This window comes from Corylus avellana, chromosome 3, assembly GCF_965113065.1.
Source record: "Corylus avellana chromosome 3, dhCorAvel1.hap1.2, whole genome shotgun sequence".
Classification (NCBI taxonomy): domain Eukaryota; kingdom Viridiplantae; phylum Streptophyta; class Magnoliopsida; order Fagales; family Betulaceae; genus Corylus; species Corylus avellana.
The window spans coordinates 28434102-28451453 of NC_142492.1; the positions used below are offsets into that span (position 1 = coordinate 28434102).

The 17352-nt window shown below is 33.1% G+C and overlaps 1 protein-coding gene across 1 annotated transcript; it reads right to left on the reverse strand.

Moving 5' to 3' along the window:
• Window positions 1–5645: 5645 nt before the first annotated feature.
• Window positions 5646–10430, reverse strand: LOC132176152 (Sec14p-like phosphatidylinositol transfer family protein). The gene is made up of 11 exons (XM_059588282.2): window positions 10033–10430; window positions 9843–9942; window positions 8777–9043; window positions 8589–8666; window positions 7899–8000; window positions 7737–7786; window positions 6513–6621; window positions 6334–6402; window positions 6043–6141; window positions 5911–5952; window positions 5646–5818 (listed from the first exon to the last, which is right to left on the reverse strand). The coding sequence occupies exons 1-11, from the start codon at window positions 10428–10430 to the stop codon at window positions 5780–5782; spliced, it is 1353 nt and encodes a 450-aa protein (XP_059444265.2). The 3' UTR covers window positions 5646–5779.
• Between the last annotated feature and the right edge of the window lie 6922 nt (window positions 10431–17352).

The window sequence follows — 17352 nt, forward strand, 5'->3', positions numbered from 1 at the left end:
TTCACATCATGGTGTGAGTACACTTGTAAGTGTTGCGTCCCATATTGAAAAAAATATAAAGATAGTAGTTAATATACTTAATTAAGTAGATCCAAGCCCATTAGTTTAAATTTTTAGACTAGAGTGATGTTCAAATATGCATATTAATATATTATTGGTAAAAACTCTAAAGTCGTTTATCTCCCCAACACGTCATAGGTACACATCATGAAGTTTTTACCTCTCAATACTAACACCTTTGAAAACTCCATGATGTGTGCCTAAAAATAATGCATGTGTGCTGTTATATAAGTTTCTCTCATATGTGCTATGGATTTTTTTTTTTTTTTTTTCTACCTCATTAAGTTTGGTTTGTTTTTAAGAAATCACTCAAGATAATGCTGAAGGTACCCATTTTTCTTAGACCCTCTTAATTTTGTTTAGTTTATTTTGCCAGTAGTTTTATATTATTTTGTATTTGTGACACCGTTAGAATAAGATTTTGAATAGTTACTTTTATTGTTGGATTTTTTTCTGGGTTAGTTTGATGAGTTTTGATTTGATTAATTTATTTGTTGCTCTTTCACTTTTTTTTGTAATTGTTCTTTCGCTTGTTAGTGCTAATAAGAACTAAGCTAATTAAATAATTCTAACAAAAATCTTGTAATTCTAAGTACTTTTAAAGTTAATTCTTGATCCATAAATTTTTCTTAAAGATTAGAAAAATATGGGCAAACAAAAAACAATCAATTCATTCTTTAAAAAAACAAAAAAAATATGCGAGTCATTCAGAGGTTAAAACACCTTTAGATAGATCGTTAGCAACAAATCATGATGCTCTAGTGACTTATGAGCGGCCCTCTGAATATTCAAGAATCCTACCTGAAGAAAATGACTGACATCTCCTTTGAACATGATCCAAAGATTTCATTGAGCAAGGAAAAATTTATTTGAGATTTCAATTGCAAGGTCATGAGCTTGATCTAGATTTTCAAAATATGTTCACTTTATCTGAGTTAGGGATTAGCAATTTTAGGAAAGTCAAAGATCTATTATTTGATTGACAGGTTGATTTGTTTAGTGTTGACTCTCTCTGTTTTTATTGACACTACTAAATAAGCATTTTTTGTCATGAAACTTGTAAAAACTAAATTACTTACTATAATGAAAGATGAGTTTCTAACATATCATTTGGTAGTTTATGTTGAAAAATAAATTGCTAAAGATTTCATTACAAAGATGGTAATTGGTGCATTTTATTCCAAGAAAGACTGTCGTCGACAATAATGTGATGGAGATGCTAGGTTCTTTGTTGAATTTTGTTTTGTCCATGTCTATAGCAAATTAGAAAACCATTGTATTCGAAATGGAAATTATTTTAAAAAATAATTTTATAAACATGTAACTTTGGTATGCAATTAGATAAGTTGAAGACTGTCCCCAAGAGGTAGCTCAATTGGTTGGGACCACACTTAATGAAGTGGAAGTCACTAGTTCGAATCTCCCTCCCCCCTCTTGTGTGGACATGTCCAAAAAAAAAAGATAAGTTGAAGACTTATCTGCTTTTATTTTATATAAACACACGCGTGTGCACATAAATTTTTTTTTATGTATTTATGTATTTATGTAGGTTTGAATTTCATATAAAATAAATATCTTGGTTTCGCGGCTTATATTAAGGGTTGACTTGCCGACTTGAGCATATGGGAATAGGATCTTCTCCAGTCTATAATAGACTGGAGGGTATCCAGTTCATGGCTAGAATATTTTTAAAAAAATCCTAGAGCCACAAATGGGACACATGTCCCAGTAACAAAAAATAATAATAAAATATTATTTAAGAAAAACAAATAATAAATCAAATAATAAAAAAAACAAGGGGTGATTGACACCCATCTTGACCATAAGGGGTGGCCGAACCACCCCAATGGCCGGCCAGGGATGGACAGGCCACCCATGGCCCTTGGGACTTGGGAGTGGTCTGGCCACCCACAATGGCCAAACAATTTTTTTTTTTTTTTTCTTCGTTTTTTCGTTTGGCCCAACAAGAGTGGTCCTGCCACCCCCAAGGGCCAAACGATTTTTTTTTATTTATTTTTTAAGTTTGGCCCTAAGTAGGTTTGGGGTGGCTTCGCAATAGGGGTGGTGTGGCCACCTCGAAGGCCAAACAATTTTTTTTTTTTTTTTAGTTTGGCTGTTGGGGGTGGTCGAACAATCCCTTTGTTTTTTTTTAAATATTTTTTAATTTTTAATTATTTTTAAAGTATAAATAATATTTTATTATTATTTATATTAATTGAACAAATGTCTCATTTATGATTTTAAGATCTTTTTAGAGAGATTGTAGCAATTAACTATATATTCTTCGGTCCAAAATAAAAATTAAAGGATCCTATTCCGAGCCTATGGCATTAACCAATAACCATGCTGCCAGCTCATGCCCATAAATAACAAATTACGACGTACAGGTACAGCTGCTCCAGCAAGTGCTGTGCTGGCCAATTAGGTACACTGTACACACATCAAGACAAGGTTACCCCATCAAAACTAAAATAAATGTATATTTAAGCTTTTTCCTGCAAATTATTGGAGAAATATATCTTTCCAAAGCTGTATTAGGTGAGACCCACAAGCCAGCATGGCATCCAGAGAGAAAGGGAAATGTTAGATTTTTTTTTAAAAAGTCAGGTGCAAAAAATAAGGGTAAGTGTTTTTTTTTTTGGAAATGCTATGATTTTTTTGTGGTTCTCTTGATCTATGTGGATATTATTTTTTAAATAAATTAAAAAAAAAAAATTATTATTACTTTTTTATCTTTTTCAAAAAATAATATAGACCTAATATCAAGAGAAGATCATAAAACATTTACCATTTTCTTTTATTTTAAAAATGGTTAAATACTTCAGATCCCCTTGGGTTTCACATCTTTATTTTTTTTTTCTCTGGGGTTTCATTTTTATTACAGGAGGTCCCTGTGGTTTTGATAATAGACCAAGTTAGTCCTCCGTCAGTTGACTGTTAGTTGACTTAACGGAATTCCACTTGGACCAATCAAATGTTGACACGTGGCACCTACTTAATTTTTTTTTTTTTTAAAAAAAAATGTATTTTCTAAAAATAAAAAAAAAACAAAAAAAAAAAAAAAAAAGATCGGCCACCCCCTTGGTGCCCAGGGAGCCACCCCCATCCAGCCAGATGGGGGTGGCCAGGCCACCCCCATGGCCAAAGGGGGTGGCCGAGCCACCCCCAAATGGCCAAGAGCCACCCTCAATCTTTTTTTTTTTTTTTTTTTTAGAAAATACATTTTTTTAATTAAAAAAATTAAATGGATGCCACGTGTCAACATTTAATTGGTCCACGTGGAATTCCGTTAAGTCAACTAATGGTCAACTGACGGAAGACTAACTTGGTCTATTATCAAAACCACAAGAACCTCCTGTGATAAAAATGAAACCCCAGAGAGAAAAAAATAAAGTTGTAAAACTCCATGGACTAATTTAGTATTTAACCCTTTTAAAAAATAGGAAAAACTTCACTTTAAACTCCTGAACTACCACGCGATTTGACATAATCCCCCGAACTTTGAAACCTCTCAATTTAGACCCTTGAACTTTTAATTACAGTTAATTTGAACATCTCCTTTAGATTTTAAACGTTAAAAGTGAGACAATGACATTTATACTCTTTACTTTTTTATAAAATTCTAAAAAAGTGACCTCTTTTTTTAATTTTTTTTAATAAAAAGAAAATTGAAGGGTAATTTTGTCTTTTTAAGAGTTTTAAAGGCAAAAATTGACAGAGATGGTAAATTGACTGCAATTAAAAGTTCAGAAGTTCAAATTGAGAGGTTTCAAAGTTTAGAGGTATGTCAAATCTAAAGTTTCACCTAAAAAATAATATTTATCTAGACAAAAAAAAAAAAAAACACCCGACATTCTCCTAAAAATTTGCTTCACTTAAACCTCCCACCAACCAGATTTTATTTGGTGCGAAAAGAAGACAAAAAGAAAGCAAAAGAAATAGAAAAAACACAGAGAGACACAGCTGCACAGCATTAAGGCATTAATGGGGTCCCAAATGCACTCAAATAGTGATAAGATGAGTGAAGCTTTATGAAATTATTATTGTCTTTGGAGACTCCGACTATGTCCTATATGTTGGGAAGGCAGCTATACCGAATCTGCGAGTGAGTTTTTTTTTTTTTTTTTTTTTTTTTTAATGTTTTTGTTGAAAAAAAAAAAAAGTTTTTATTTTTTTTTATTTTTTTAAATCAAATTGGGAAAGTGGTATAAGTGATTAAAATATCAAAAATTGGTGGACTCCTTTACACCAGGCTCAAAATAAAATTGCAAGTAAAAGAACCATAGTAAAAAAATAGGTTAGACATATGACATTTCAAAGAGACCGCACAAAGTAGTTGTAAAAGTATAAAGAGCGCAAGAAGAGATACGAACCTCAAGAGGTTCACGCTAATTATAAGTGAAGGAACTTCAAGAGGTCCAAACCAATTTCCATCCCCCACCATCTAACAACAACATCAACCACTCGAAGGAAGTTGGCGCAAAAGAGACATTGTCAAGATCCAAATCTGGGATCGAAGAAAATGAATTGTTTGAAGTTGTTTGTTAATGCTTTTATTTTTGTTAAAAAGGTAAAAATCGAATAAAAAAAAGGTTATTATACCAACTCTATATGTCTTGTGGGCGACCAGGCCCTATGATCAATATAATAGGGCCAGGGAAAATGATCATCTCCATTTCAAAATCCCTCAATTTTCTTCATTTAGTGCATTTTGAAAGGTATTGCATTTAATGCACTACCATCATTAAAACTTTTGGACAACAATACTCTTTGAAATGCACTAAATAGAAGAAATAGAAAAATTTTGAAATGGAGAGGATCATTTTTCCTTTAATGGCTTTGTCTACGTCGTAGGCATCCTATCTGTGAAGCTCTTATTTATTTATTTATTTTAATCGGTTATTTGTGGTTAAAAAAAAAAAAATCGAAAAAAGAAAATGGCTGGCATTGCCATCATGGTTTCTTTAGGGCATGAATGTAAAAACTGGGAATCCATAGAATTATTTGTTATATTTTCTTGCTACCCTCTTTTCTTTCTAAATTAATTAAACTTTCTCTCTCATGCTTTGCTTAGAATCGTTAGGAAAAAGATGCACTGCCTAATTGTCATATGAGCTTTCCTCAATCATTCGTGAGAGAATATCTAAGGATTAGTTTGTTTCGACGTAAGAAAAACTTTAACAATTTTAAAAAATATTTTTCAATATTTAGCTCGTACGAAAAATAGGGCAACTTCTAGTGAACACTGCGGCGGATTATGGCTGCCAGTGGCGGATTCAATCGAACTTTGGCGGCGAAAGAGAATGAACTACGTGAGAGAGTGTGTGCAAGAAGGAAAAGTTCAAGCTCGAAAAATGATTTACGGTTTTTTGAAAATGAAAACTATTTTACAAAACTTAAAAATGGTTTTTCTAGTCTTTTGAAAACGTTTTAGTTCGACCATGGTTTTCAATCACATCTAACACAAAAAAATAGAAAATTATTTTACGTTGAAACAAACGAAGACATACATGGGCCATACCAAACATCGATTTGACAATCAACAATTGCTGTCAAGACTGACTTAGTACTTGCAAGTGGCTGGCTATAAATGGATAAAAATCTAATTGTCACAATTGGTATATCATGTCAATAGGAATTAGTATAATTAGTAGGCAATGTAAAAGAAAATCAATTTACTAATGATGCCATAGCTGTACTTCCCAAGTTCAAACTCTTGTCAATCCTCTATATTCTGTTGTACGAGTCCTTTCAAGGCCTTTGGGAGAAAAGAAGAATAAAAATTTTAGAAAAAGGATGATCTGACATAGATTGCCAAAGAGAAGCAGCTTATATATCTTTGAGACTCACCAGCTTGGTGTCTGCAAGTACAGCTTCCAGTGCCTCAATTTTCTGGTGATTATATATAAAAGGATGTCAACATCATTCTACATAGGATTTAGGTTATTTGAAACAAGACATGCAAGTATTTGCTCAACTCACTGTCTTGGTTTCTTCAAGTGCAGCTTCCAATGCCTGGATAGTTTTTAATGCAAACTTATCTGCATTTTTTCTTTCCACACGTTCTGACTCTTCATGTCTCTGCATTTGAATTCAATTAAGCTCTTAATTCTCTCAAAGTACAATACAAGAGGGAAGGAAGCTTGAAAGAACAAGTTCTAAATACCAAAAAACAGTTTGGGAATTTGTTTGAAAATAAGGTTGCTTACCCCTGGGGTCATCAGTATGTCTTTGGTCAGAATCTAAATACTGTTTGAAAATAAGGCTGCTTACCATATTCTGCAAGAAGGCATCTGAAGCCACACCATTTTCTCCATTATCATCTTCTGTTGTGGAAAGTGTCTGTGAAAAATAAATGAAACATTCACGTTAACTATTATAAGATGGAAATTTGTACACTATGTTGCAGGAGAACACATTAAGAATTCTTCCAGAGCAACTGAGAAGTTAACCTGAAGTATTTCTATGATCTCTGGATTGTTCCAGGGTCCTTTGTCACTTAATAGGCAACCCCCATAGTCAGAACATGTGCAGTTCCCACCCAGAAAAGATGGCAAATTACTGCAGAATTGAATCAGCCAATATTAGATTTAATCAACCAGCACAATGTAGATGTTTTTGGCAATTAAAAATACCCCAAAGCTGTTCCTGGTGCTGGAGAAAGATACTGAAAAGTAGTTTTTAGAATTCATGGTGGGGGATGGGAATAGCATCCATTTATGGTTGGATTGGTGGCACCCAGATGGTATATTGTATGAGCAATATGGCTATAGGGTGGTTTATGATGCTAGAAGTAAATGGGATGCAAAATTGTCAAGTGTGATGAAGGGGAAGGAATGGGAATGGCAACCAGCCATTTCTGAGGAGCTTGTAAGCATTCAAAGTAAGTTGCCTATGGGGAAAATTGGAGAAATTTATAAGGCCATTTGGGTGGTATATCAAAGAAAAATTGCTACACCAGTGACACTTGGGAGGCAATTTGTATTAGTGGTGGAATCTGATATGGTTTTCTCTTGCATTTCCTGAACAAGCTTTTATCTTATGGTTGGCTATCTGAAATGGATTGACTACAGGTGATAAATTGTTGGGCTGGGGCTACATAGGTGAGGTAAAGTGTATATTCTGCAGAAACATAGAGATCATTTGTTTTCTTGAATATGGATTTAGCAAAAGATTGTGGAAAGAAGTTAAGAGGAAATGCTTAGTCCATGATCCCCCATATAGCTTGTGCAGAAGTTGTGTATAGGCTTAAGAGCATATTTGAGATTGCGTGTGAGAAATAGAGCTTTTAAGTCAAAAAGCATTTTTTTTGCCAAAAATGCGTTTTAACTATTTCTAGATTTTTTAGATTCTTAAAAGCGCTTTTAATTTTTTTTACCAAACAAGTACTTTTTTCTTCAAACAGATTTTTTTAGTGTTAAACGCACTTTTAGGCCACTCAAACACAATTCCAAACATACCCCAAGTCATTGGAGGAATAAGAGCTTAAAGGCTAATGATTATAAGCTGGCATGCAGTGCAGCAGTATGCCATTTATGGAGGCAGAGGAATGACCTTAGATATGGAATTGAACCTAAAGCTGAGGAGAAAGTGCCTCTTGTTTGGGATATAATTCTTGTTTTGTGTCAATACAAATTCATTCATCAAAAAAAAATCATAATCACAAGACATGTTACCTAGAATCAATAACTTCTAGCAGGTTACTAATGTAGTTGTACCCAAGCACCTGAAACCTCACATGTTAAACAAGTGAACACTGTACTCTTGAGAAGGAAATGGCATGCAAATTACTGCCTCTACCCAAACGGGAGATCAACATTGACAAGAAAACTTCTCACTTGAATTTTTGCTATTGTTCTTGCATCCAGAAAGGTCTTGATAACTTTCCACAGAATCCGAAACCCAGAGCCAGCATTAATGATAAAGAGTCTATTTAAAGTCTGGGAGAATATCAGCAACCAAAATTTAGTATGATACATAAGTGCACATAAGCCAATTATTCAGTATGCTAAGAGAGACCCTTTGCATTCATATGCCTTCAATTTTATATTTCTCCTAGACTTTGTTTAAACCACACAAATTTCTAAAAGCCTTCGCCCATTGAAGTTTTGAGTTGCAAAATGAGACTTGATAGAAGAATTAACCAGAGTTCTGAGCTGTTGCGGTAGAGACAAATAAATCGTTTATTGGGGTACACAACAGGTTTAATTACAAAAGTTTTCTAAGAATAAACAGTGTAATTTGATCCTTCGATAGTGGATGAATTTCACGAGCTTGGTTGTCAAAAAGGTTTTACTTTCAAAGAGTTTTTCAAAAACCAAAATCTTATGAGGCATTTCCTACCATAGGCATAGACATCTTAAAACAAACTACGTTAAATATATCTTGTGTCATCTCTCTCTCTTCTGCATGTATGTTTATTTTATTTCGCATTTTAAGAGTTTCTTTTCCATTATGTATAGTAGGGACAGAACTACATATAGACTAAGGGGAGCCACGGCCAGAGAATGGCCTTGCACTTACGGTACCTCTGGGTAATAATTGCTATCGATCTTCTGTATTTCTGTAAAGAGATATCTTGCAGGCTTCGAGAAATTAGACATTCCCTGCACAAAAATATTCAAATAATTGGTTCATCACCAAAAACAAAAGAAAAAAAAAAAAAAAAACCATTGAGAAATGAATCAAAACAGAGAAAATGAGAAGAAATGCTCACCACTCCATTAACATCCAAGATACTTGTGGTGGATGCAATGTGTCTCTTAGCTGCAATTGAACATGCAGGGAATCTCAAATTTAAGGTTCTCTCTTGTTCTGAGACATGATACTTAACAAATCTTTCTATGGTTGTTATTTGCAGTAGGGAATTAAGGTCTACCATCCCAAGCCTTTCAATGTATACTGGTCTACCATATCTATCAACTCCATGGTATCCATGAGGATACCATTTCTTTACTTCTGCATGCTCCTTAAACATAAATTCCTGCATCATGTTCCAAGAACATCAATCTCAAAATAATCAATTGGAGTGTATATATATATATATATATATATAGTCCCAAAAACCAAGATGATTATACCAGACTATCTATCAATATGGTTTTATGAGAAAGATAGAGAGTAAAATTAAATCTGAATTAAACAAGAGTAATGCTATATGCAGCAAGGAGAACCACCCATTGGCTTGGGGGGCCATAGGGTGGTCCCCAAAAAAATAATTTTGTTTGAAAAAATAGACGTTTAAAAATTAAATTTTGCCCCCCAAACTAAAAGTTATAGTTTCGCTCCTACAGCCAACCTATCCTGATGGACTTCATGGAGTAATGTTATAGTGGTCCCGTCCACATAGAGTAATGCTATATGCAGTTCGTTTGAATGAAATTTGCATATAACATTAATTTTATAAAAAACTTTACTTAATCCCGTGAACATTCATTGTTTTTCCAATCATTTAATTGAAGTTCAAAAACTCTCATTTTAGTGTATCCAACTTTTAAAAGTTTGTAATGTCATACATCAGTTAAGATTTCCTTATAAATTCTCAAAATACACAATTTTTTTTAAAAAAATTTAATTAAGGAAATTTTTTTAATTTTATAAGGGTATAAATGTCATTGCACCCCTTTTCGTTAAATTTAACCCCAAACCCGAACATGAAGATTAATATTACAAATTTTTTAAAATTTGATATAGAAAATTGGAAGGTTATGAAAAGTAATTAAAATTCCGGAGGCTAAATAAAAAATTTTCTTAATTTTAAAATAATTACTTGGAGAGTTCACCTTGGGAATGGCATCAACCCCGAAATCCTCACGCCACTTGAGAAAATTCAAAAACATCTCCTTTGCTTTTGAAAAATTAAAATCCCTCATTCGTAGAAACCTAAAATCACACGAAACCACCATAACATATATATATTATGAACAAATAAACATGCATGAATCTATATAATGCAGTAAAAAAAAAAGTTACCGTAGAAGGGTATGATAGTCATTGTAGTTTCCCAGTAGGTGGCCATCAACCAAAAGCAATTTACGGAAAGATTGAACAAGTTGTTCATCCTTTGGATCATGAGCTCCTTCAAGAACAATCTGCATGCTTTTGGTCCTCCTGATTCGGGTCAATGAGTCCCGAAATTTGATCGGGTAAGACATTAATGACTTGAACCCGAAATTCGAAGGCTGCTTGTGCTCTTGTTGAGGAGGGAGTTGCCAAAAGGTTTCAATGGGTGGATGGATAGATTTTGTCCTCCCATGGAGAAGCAGCTTTGATTTACTTAAACTCGATGGCTCTTCACCATTTTCACCACCACCACCACCACCACCAATTGATACAACTATCTCCCTGTCTTTTTCCTTTGGTGTGTCCATTTGTGAGCAACAAATTATGTGTATATATATATATATAGATGTGTTGTACCACTTGTACGTGTGAATTTGAACTTCAAAGTTCAATGTGTTAGCTGCATGCTGTTGAGGTTTTGAATTAAAGTTGAATTGTTATAAGGGGTATTTGGGGAGACTATTGAACTTGTTTGAAGTCTCAAGAATTGAGCAAGAAGATAGGTCAATGGAACAGTGGGCGAGGGAGAGGAGGAGGAGGTGGAAGAAGAAGCAAAGGTGGTGGAGAAAGAATCATGGAAAGGCATGCTTTGATTCGGATTTTCGAATGTTTGGGTTCAAAGGAAGAGGAATTGTGTTTTATTATTAATGTGTGTTGGTCGAGGGAACAAGTTTGGACTATATATGTAACTTCAAATGTGATCAAAGAACAAATTAGTTGATACGGTTAAAATATTGACAGAATTCGTTAATGTATCACATCAGTACAAAATAGGTTGAGTAAAGAGGGTGGGTAAACCATCCTTGGCCTTTGGAATAAGATCCTCTCCAGTCTATTTTGGACTGGATAATATTCAGTTTATGACTAAGATTTTTTCTTAAAAATCTTAGAGTCACAAATAAGATGCATGTCCTACTAACAAAAAATAATAATAAAATACTATTTTATATTAAAACATAATATAAAATAAAATAATAAGAGGTGGTTGGCCACCCCATGCCATCAATGACACGAATGTGAAGGGCCTAACATGATTATTGTCGTACCCTTTGCAATAAACGACACAAATTAGAAGGGCCCTCCAAGATTAAATGAAACAAATAAGAAGGGCCTAAAGGATGAAACTACGTGGTGATATATATACATATGGTGATATATATACATATTTAATCTATGTATTAGGCTCGATAAAGAGTGAACAAATTAAAAATAACCAATATTGTTATATGCTTAGCAAATAAACAAAAAAGTATTAAATTAAACAAATATAAGATTAAAATAAAAATTATATATATTTTAAAATTTGAACCTCAAGATATCATAGGTAATAAATGTGATGTGTTGAGATTTAAATTATTTAATTTTAAAAATAATTCAATTTTAAAAACTGTATAAGATAGAATTTTTGTCTTAATTAATCATTTGTCTCCAATTAGAATGTTAAAATACTTGATAATATCATGTGGGTTTTACAAATTCAATAAATGATTTAAAAAAAAAAAATCAATAGAGATAGATTAAAAAAAAAAAAAAAAAGGAATTTCTCATAAATATAAACAACATTTCTCATAAATACAAAAATAATATTTTAATCTTTTTTTTTCTATAAAATATATATATATATATATACAAAAAATTTTAAATTAATACCCTTAAATGCATATTTCATGATGATCTGGCAGGTGCCAGGTGGATGAGTGGGTTGGAAAACGTGGCGAAGCATCTAGAAGACTAGAAGCACACGTATGGCGACAGCTAGCTTTGTCATAATCCCAGACACCAACCTTCTTGGAAATTGTAAACACGCTTTGACGTCATTTCAAAGCGCAAAAAGTTCCCTGGCGGCGTGCTTCTCATATTTGGTCACGTGTTTGAAAGTGATTGGTGACACTATACTATATAGCCTACCTAAATTGTTGACTACTCTAATCAACGGCCTATATTGATTCCTATAACAATCGTAGCCGTAGTGTTCTCGTTGAAATTGTAGGGTATTTTTTTTTTTTTTTTGATATGTGCACGTAAAGTTGGGAGAGGGACTCGAATTAATGACCCCGCTTTATGAATCATGGTCCTTAATCAATCAAGCTACCTCTTGGAACGAAATTGTAAGGTATTGAGATGTTTAGTGATGCGTTTGATATTGAGATTTTATAAATAAAATGTTGTTTTAAATTAAATCGTAAAAAATAGATTGTTTGATAATCCATCTTTAAAATTTTTTAATATGAAAACGTAGAAAATCTACGATTTGAAAACACAGCTAATAATGCTTTTTTTAAAAAAATGATAATTTTAAAGACTAAATTGCAATTTTAAAGGTCAAACTGTAATTTTAATCTTCGATTTGAAAACACAGCTAATGATGCTTTTTAAAAAAACGCATAATTTTAAGGACTAAATTGCCATTTTAAAGGTCAAATTGTAATTTTGTCAAACACTTAACTGCATTTTTAAAAATCACGTTTTCAAATTACACATTTTCAAATTACTATTTTTAAATCTCATTTTTTGAAATCGCAAAATGGACCCTAAGCTGCTTTTTTTTTTTTTTTTTGGGAAAATTAATTGTTAAATTTGTAAGACTCATATGTATATTTTTTGTTCATTTTTTGGCAAATCAATTATTAGATTTGTGGAATTACATGTGAGTCTCACAAATTCAATAGTTGATTTGGGGAAAAAAAAAAAAACTATAGAGAGATGGAAAATACAAGTACAAAAGATATACAAAAATCATTTTTCATGAGATAATACTTGAATTTGTGTAATTAACAGTTGAAAACTTGCCACCTTACCATCTTAGTAATTTATATGAAAGATAACGAACGAGGAAAACTATTTTAGTAAAATAAAAGCTTTACTTCTCACTAGCTATTTTGGCTAAAAATTGGACTAATTACTACAATGCTAAGTAAATTTGTTGAGCATTGTAGCTTAATAATACATCAAAAATTAATAACCGAACCTGTAGGGGTTGTCGGCCACCACCCAACCTAGACCGCCAACCACCACTACCCGACTCAACCTACTGTCAACAACCATACTTGATAGTCCTTCGTTGTCACTATCTTCTCCAATAGCCCTCTATTGTTACTAGCCTAGCTAATCGCAAGCCACCACCTGACCCAATCAACAGTCGGCCCAACTCACTGTCGATCACCATTTGGCACAAGCTATTGCCGGCAAGGCGGCAACCATATTCAACAGTCGTCCATCGTCATTGGCCACCATCCACCGTTCTCTTTTACAGCCCTTAACCTTCACCAACCACCATTTGCCATTGTCATTTGACATCACCCCACCCAACCCAAAGCAAACCATTGTCCAACTTAGTTTATCGGCAGAAAAACCATATTCAATGGTCTTACGCCGTCATCAACTACCCTAAGGGAGTAATCGACCACCATTGCCCATGGGAGAGACTACAAATATATATTTTGTTTAGAAAAAAAATGATTTTTTGAAATATTATTTTTATAAATAAAGGTGTTTTAAAAAGTTTAGTTGAAATTTAATTTCATTATAGTAAAAAAAAAAAATTGATCATTGATATAATGTCACCAAATAAAGAATAAAAAGGATTTTTTTCCCCAACTTTTTTTATTCTTGATAATTATCATTTATACAATCATCATTACAGTATATTAAATGTATCATTATTATGGGAAGAAAAAAAAGTAAAATAAAAAAGCTAATAGATTTTTTTTTTTTTTTTTTTTAAAAGGGGAATCTTTCATATTTATTCATTGAAAAAAAGATCAAGAGCATAAAACCCTTACATTAAAGAACATAAAGCTCTGATAAATTATAGCCAAAGCTATGAGGTTACAAAATCATAGAGACAAACATAAAACCTTACAATTAAGTCATATCTATAACTTCAACATCCGCTAAACTATGTTCAAACTTTAGTTATAGAACAAATATGCTCTAACCAGATTCAATCTAATACATGGGTAACCCATATTTCCAACTTTTATTTTTCTGGCCATAAGAGCAAAACCCTCACACCGAAACTAATCCTCATTAACCCAAAAGTCATAACAAAAACTTGTACTCTAAAGATCACTCGTGAAAGCAGATCTAAGGAGAAACCAAACCTTTTTTTTTTTAAAAAAAAAAAACACAATAAAAAATCAGCAAACAGCTACAACAGCCAAGGTGAGGGAGGCGAAAAGCCCAACCGCTGATTCTGGGGAGGCGAAGAGCGGAGCCGGTGGATGGCAAACGGAGGCAGTGCAACATAAGCAAAAGGATGGCTAGAGCAACTAAACTAGCCTGAAAAACCAAAAAAATAAATTGAAAAATGTAGGAAAAAAAAAATGGGGGGAAGGGAGGAAAGAAGAGGGGAGTAGGGATTGAGATCCATAGAATTTCATTTAAATTTGAGATTCTCAAATTTATAAATTTCAGTCGTTCATTTCATTTAAGAGTCTAAAATAAGCTATGCTTCAGCATTTCATGAGAAAACATGACTTATTAAATTATTTGAAGGTAGCTTTCTCATAAAATATTAAAACATGACGTATTTTAGACACTTAAATAAAATGATTAACTGAGATTTATGAATTTAACAATCTCAAATTAAAAAAAAAAAAAAAAAAAAAGTTAAAGAGATCTCAATCCGAGGAGTAGAGCATTCCCAGCAGACTCCCTATAAGGGAGTCTGTTCCTTATATGTAGGGAATATGTCCAAAAAATCACAAAAAATGTCCTACAGCAGATTCCCTAAATGGTTCCTTAAACCATCAGATGCTACAGTAGAACCCAATGTATTGGGTTCTACTGTAGCGATCCAAATGATTATTATATTAAAAAAAAAAAATTCTCTCTCCTCTCTCCTCTCTCCTCTCACGTCTCTCTCTCCCACCTCACCAAACGGCCGGACGACACCGAGGTCCTCCACCAGTCAAGCGCCATGTTCTCTCTCACCCAGGTCCTTGCTCTTCCATAAAAACTTGGTGTTTTTCATCAGGGACCTCTTTACCAGGTTGCAAATCAGGGGATCGAGTTCAAGAACAAATCTCTGGAGTCCTTGCTTCACCTCCTTGGCAGGGATGAAAAATCCTCAAGCTTGGTTGCCAAAGAAGGATTCACTTGCTGGATTTTAACCACAACTGGGGGCCTCTGCTTTGTGTTTGAAAAAGGAGGTCTGGGGCCTCTGCTTCAGATTCTCGAACACCGCCGATCCCATCGGAAAGAATGAAACTGAGGGAGAGAGAGAAAAACGAAATGGAACGGAAAATCATCGGAGAGAAGAAAATCAAATCCAAAAAATTAAAAGAATCCAAAAAAATCAAATCTACCTCTTTTGGATTCTGAAAATCTCTACCTCTTTTGGATTCTGAAAATCAAATCCAAAAAAATGAAACAGAACCTTCGGAGGGAAGAAAATATGATGGAGAGAGAGAAAGTTTGTTTAATAAATTAAAAGAATAAAATAAAAAAAGTAAAATAAAAATAATAATATTTTAATACTATTGGGAATGATTAAGGGAAGCTATTGTGGTGTATTTTGACATAGGGAAGCAAAAAGGAGTTTGGATCCTTAAATTTAGGGAAAATGATGAGGAAGCTGCTGGGAATGCTCTAAGGGGAAGGAAAAGAAGGAAAGCTTCCTCCACTCCATAGGTCTCGTTTTTTCTCCATAGGTCTAAAAAGAAAAGCTAGGGCCGGCTATGAAGACAATAAAAATAAAAAAATAAAAAAATAAAAGCTAATAGTCTTTTACATCATTGTTGATGTTTTGCAAATTGTATAATAAAGAAGGATATAGCGTATTAAAGGATCCGTGCCACCTACTAGAATCGTATGATTTGGGGAAGGGAGAATAAAGCGACAAAAGAGATTAATGATGCAGCAGATAAAGTGAGATTTTAGTAGTAAGAAAAGTGGAGTGTAGCTGATTAATGGTGCACCCAAACACACGTCTCCGCCATCATCCACCTGTGGACAGCTGGTTTGCACCACTCTGTTTGACACTTCACTCTGCTTTTTGGAAGATTTGTAACTTTCCGTCCAAGGCATTCGACACAGCAGTGGGACGACTGACGAGTCCCAAAAGAAAAGAAGAGTGTAATAAATAATAATAATAATAATTATTACAAACAAAAGAAAATAAAAAAAAAAATTAGACAATCCAATAATAAGTCTAAACACAGATAGATTAACGAAAAAAATAAAAAAATAAAATGCATCAAATGAATGACGATGCCTTATGCATTCTTAGAACGAATGCCAGGATTAATGGCCGCCAAGGTGATAAAACAACGCATGGGCAAAAGCACAATCGTCTCAAAAATTTTCAATTATATTCAAACCCCTAGAGTAGCGGGACTAGATAGGGTGCATGACGCTCAAAATACCATTCAACTCTACCCGAACACCTCTTAAGTAACAACTATAATAGAGATGAAGAAATAAATGGAAAGATAAACAACAAGAAAGTGACAACAAAAGAAAAACAACAATAAATACAAAAAAACAGCAGTGTTGGTGAAGGGCGAATCGGAGGAAGGCAATACTGACACAGTTGAAAGCCAGCACGTCTAAGTCATTTGCCAAGTGCGTGAAGACCATGCACCGACAATGAATGCCGAGAGGCAATACACGACCTTAGGGCTTTGTTTGGTAAAAGGATTGGAGTTGGCTTAGACACTATTTATCATCATTTTTTAAAAAAATTAACATTAAAATATTTTAATTTTTTCACTTTTTATATCAAATCATTAACTTTTTATTATTATTCAAATAAAAAAATCACTACAAAACAAAATTTTTTTACTTTTCTATACCACTTTTTTATTTTTTTTTATACCAAACATTCTTATTTTTTTCACATCAATCTACATTAGTTACAGAGTTTAGACTAACTCATTTACCAAACACCACCTAGAAGACTAGCAGCAATTGGTAAGATTTGGATTAAGTGTTATTAAAAAATATTACAGTAATTTTTTATAACGGTTTATATTTAATTTTACTTTTTTAAAAGAAAATTTAAAATTAAATCAGTGCCATTAAAAAATTATATAATTTTTTTTCTACATCACTTAAAAGCCAAATTTCAATGATGCAAAGTGATAATGAGAATTGTACTGAAAAGTTATTCATGAAATAATATTCACGTTAATTAAAACCAACACAAAATCAAGGAATACAAATCTTTTATAATTTAAATAAAATGGATAATATCTACTTGGTGGAGGTTGGAAAGAATTAAGACAG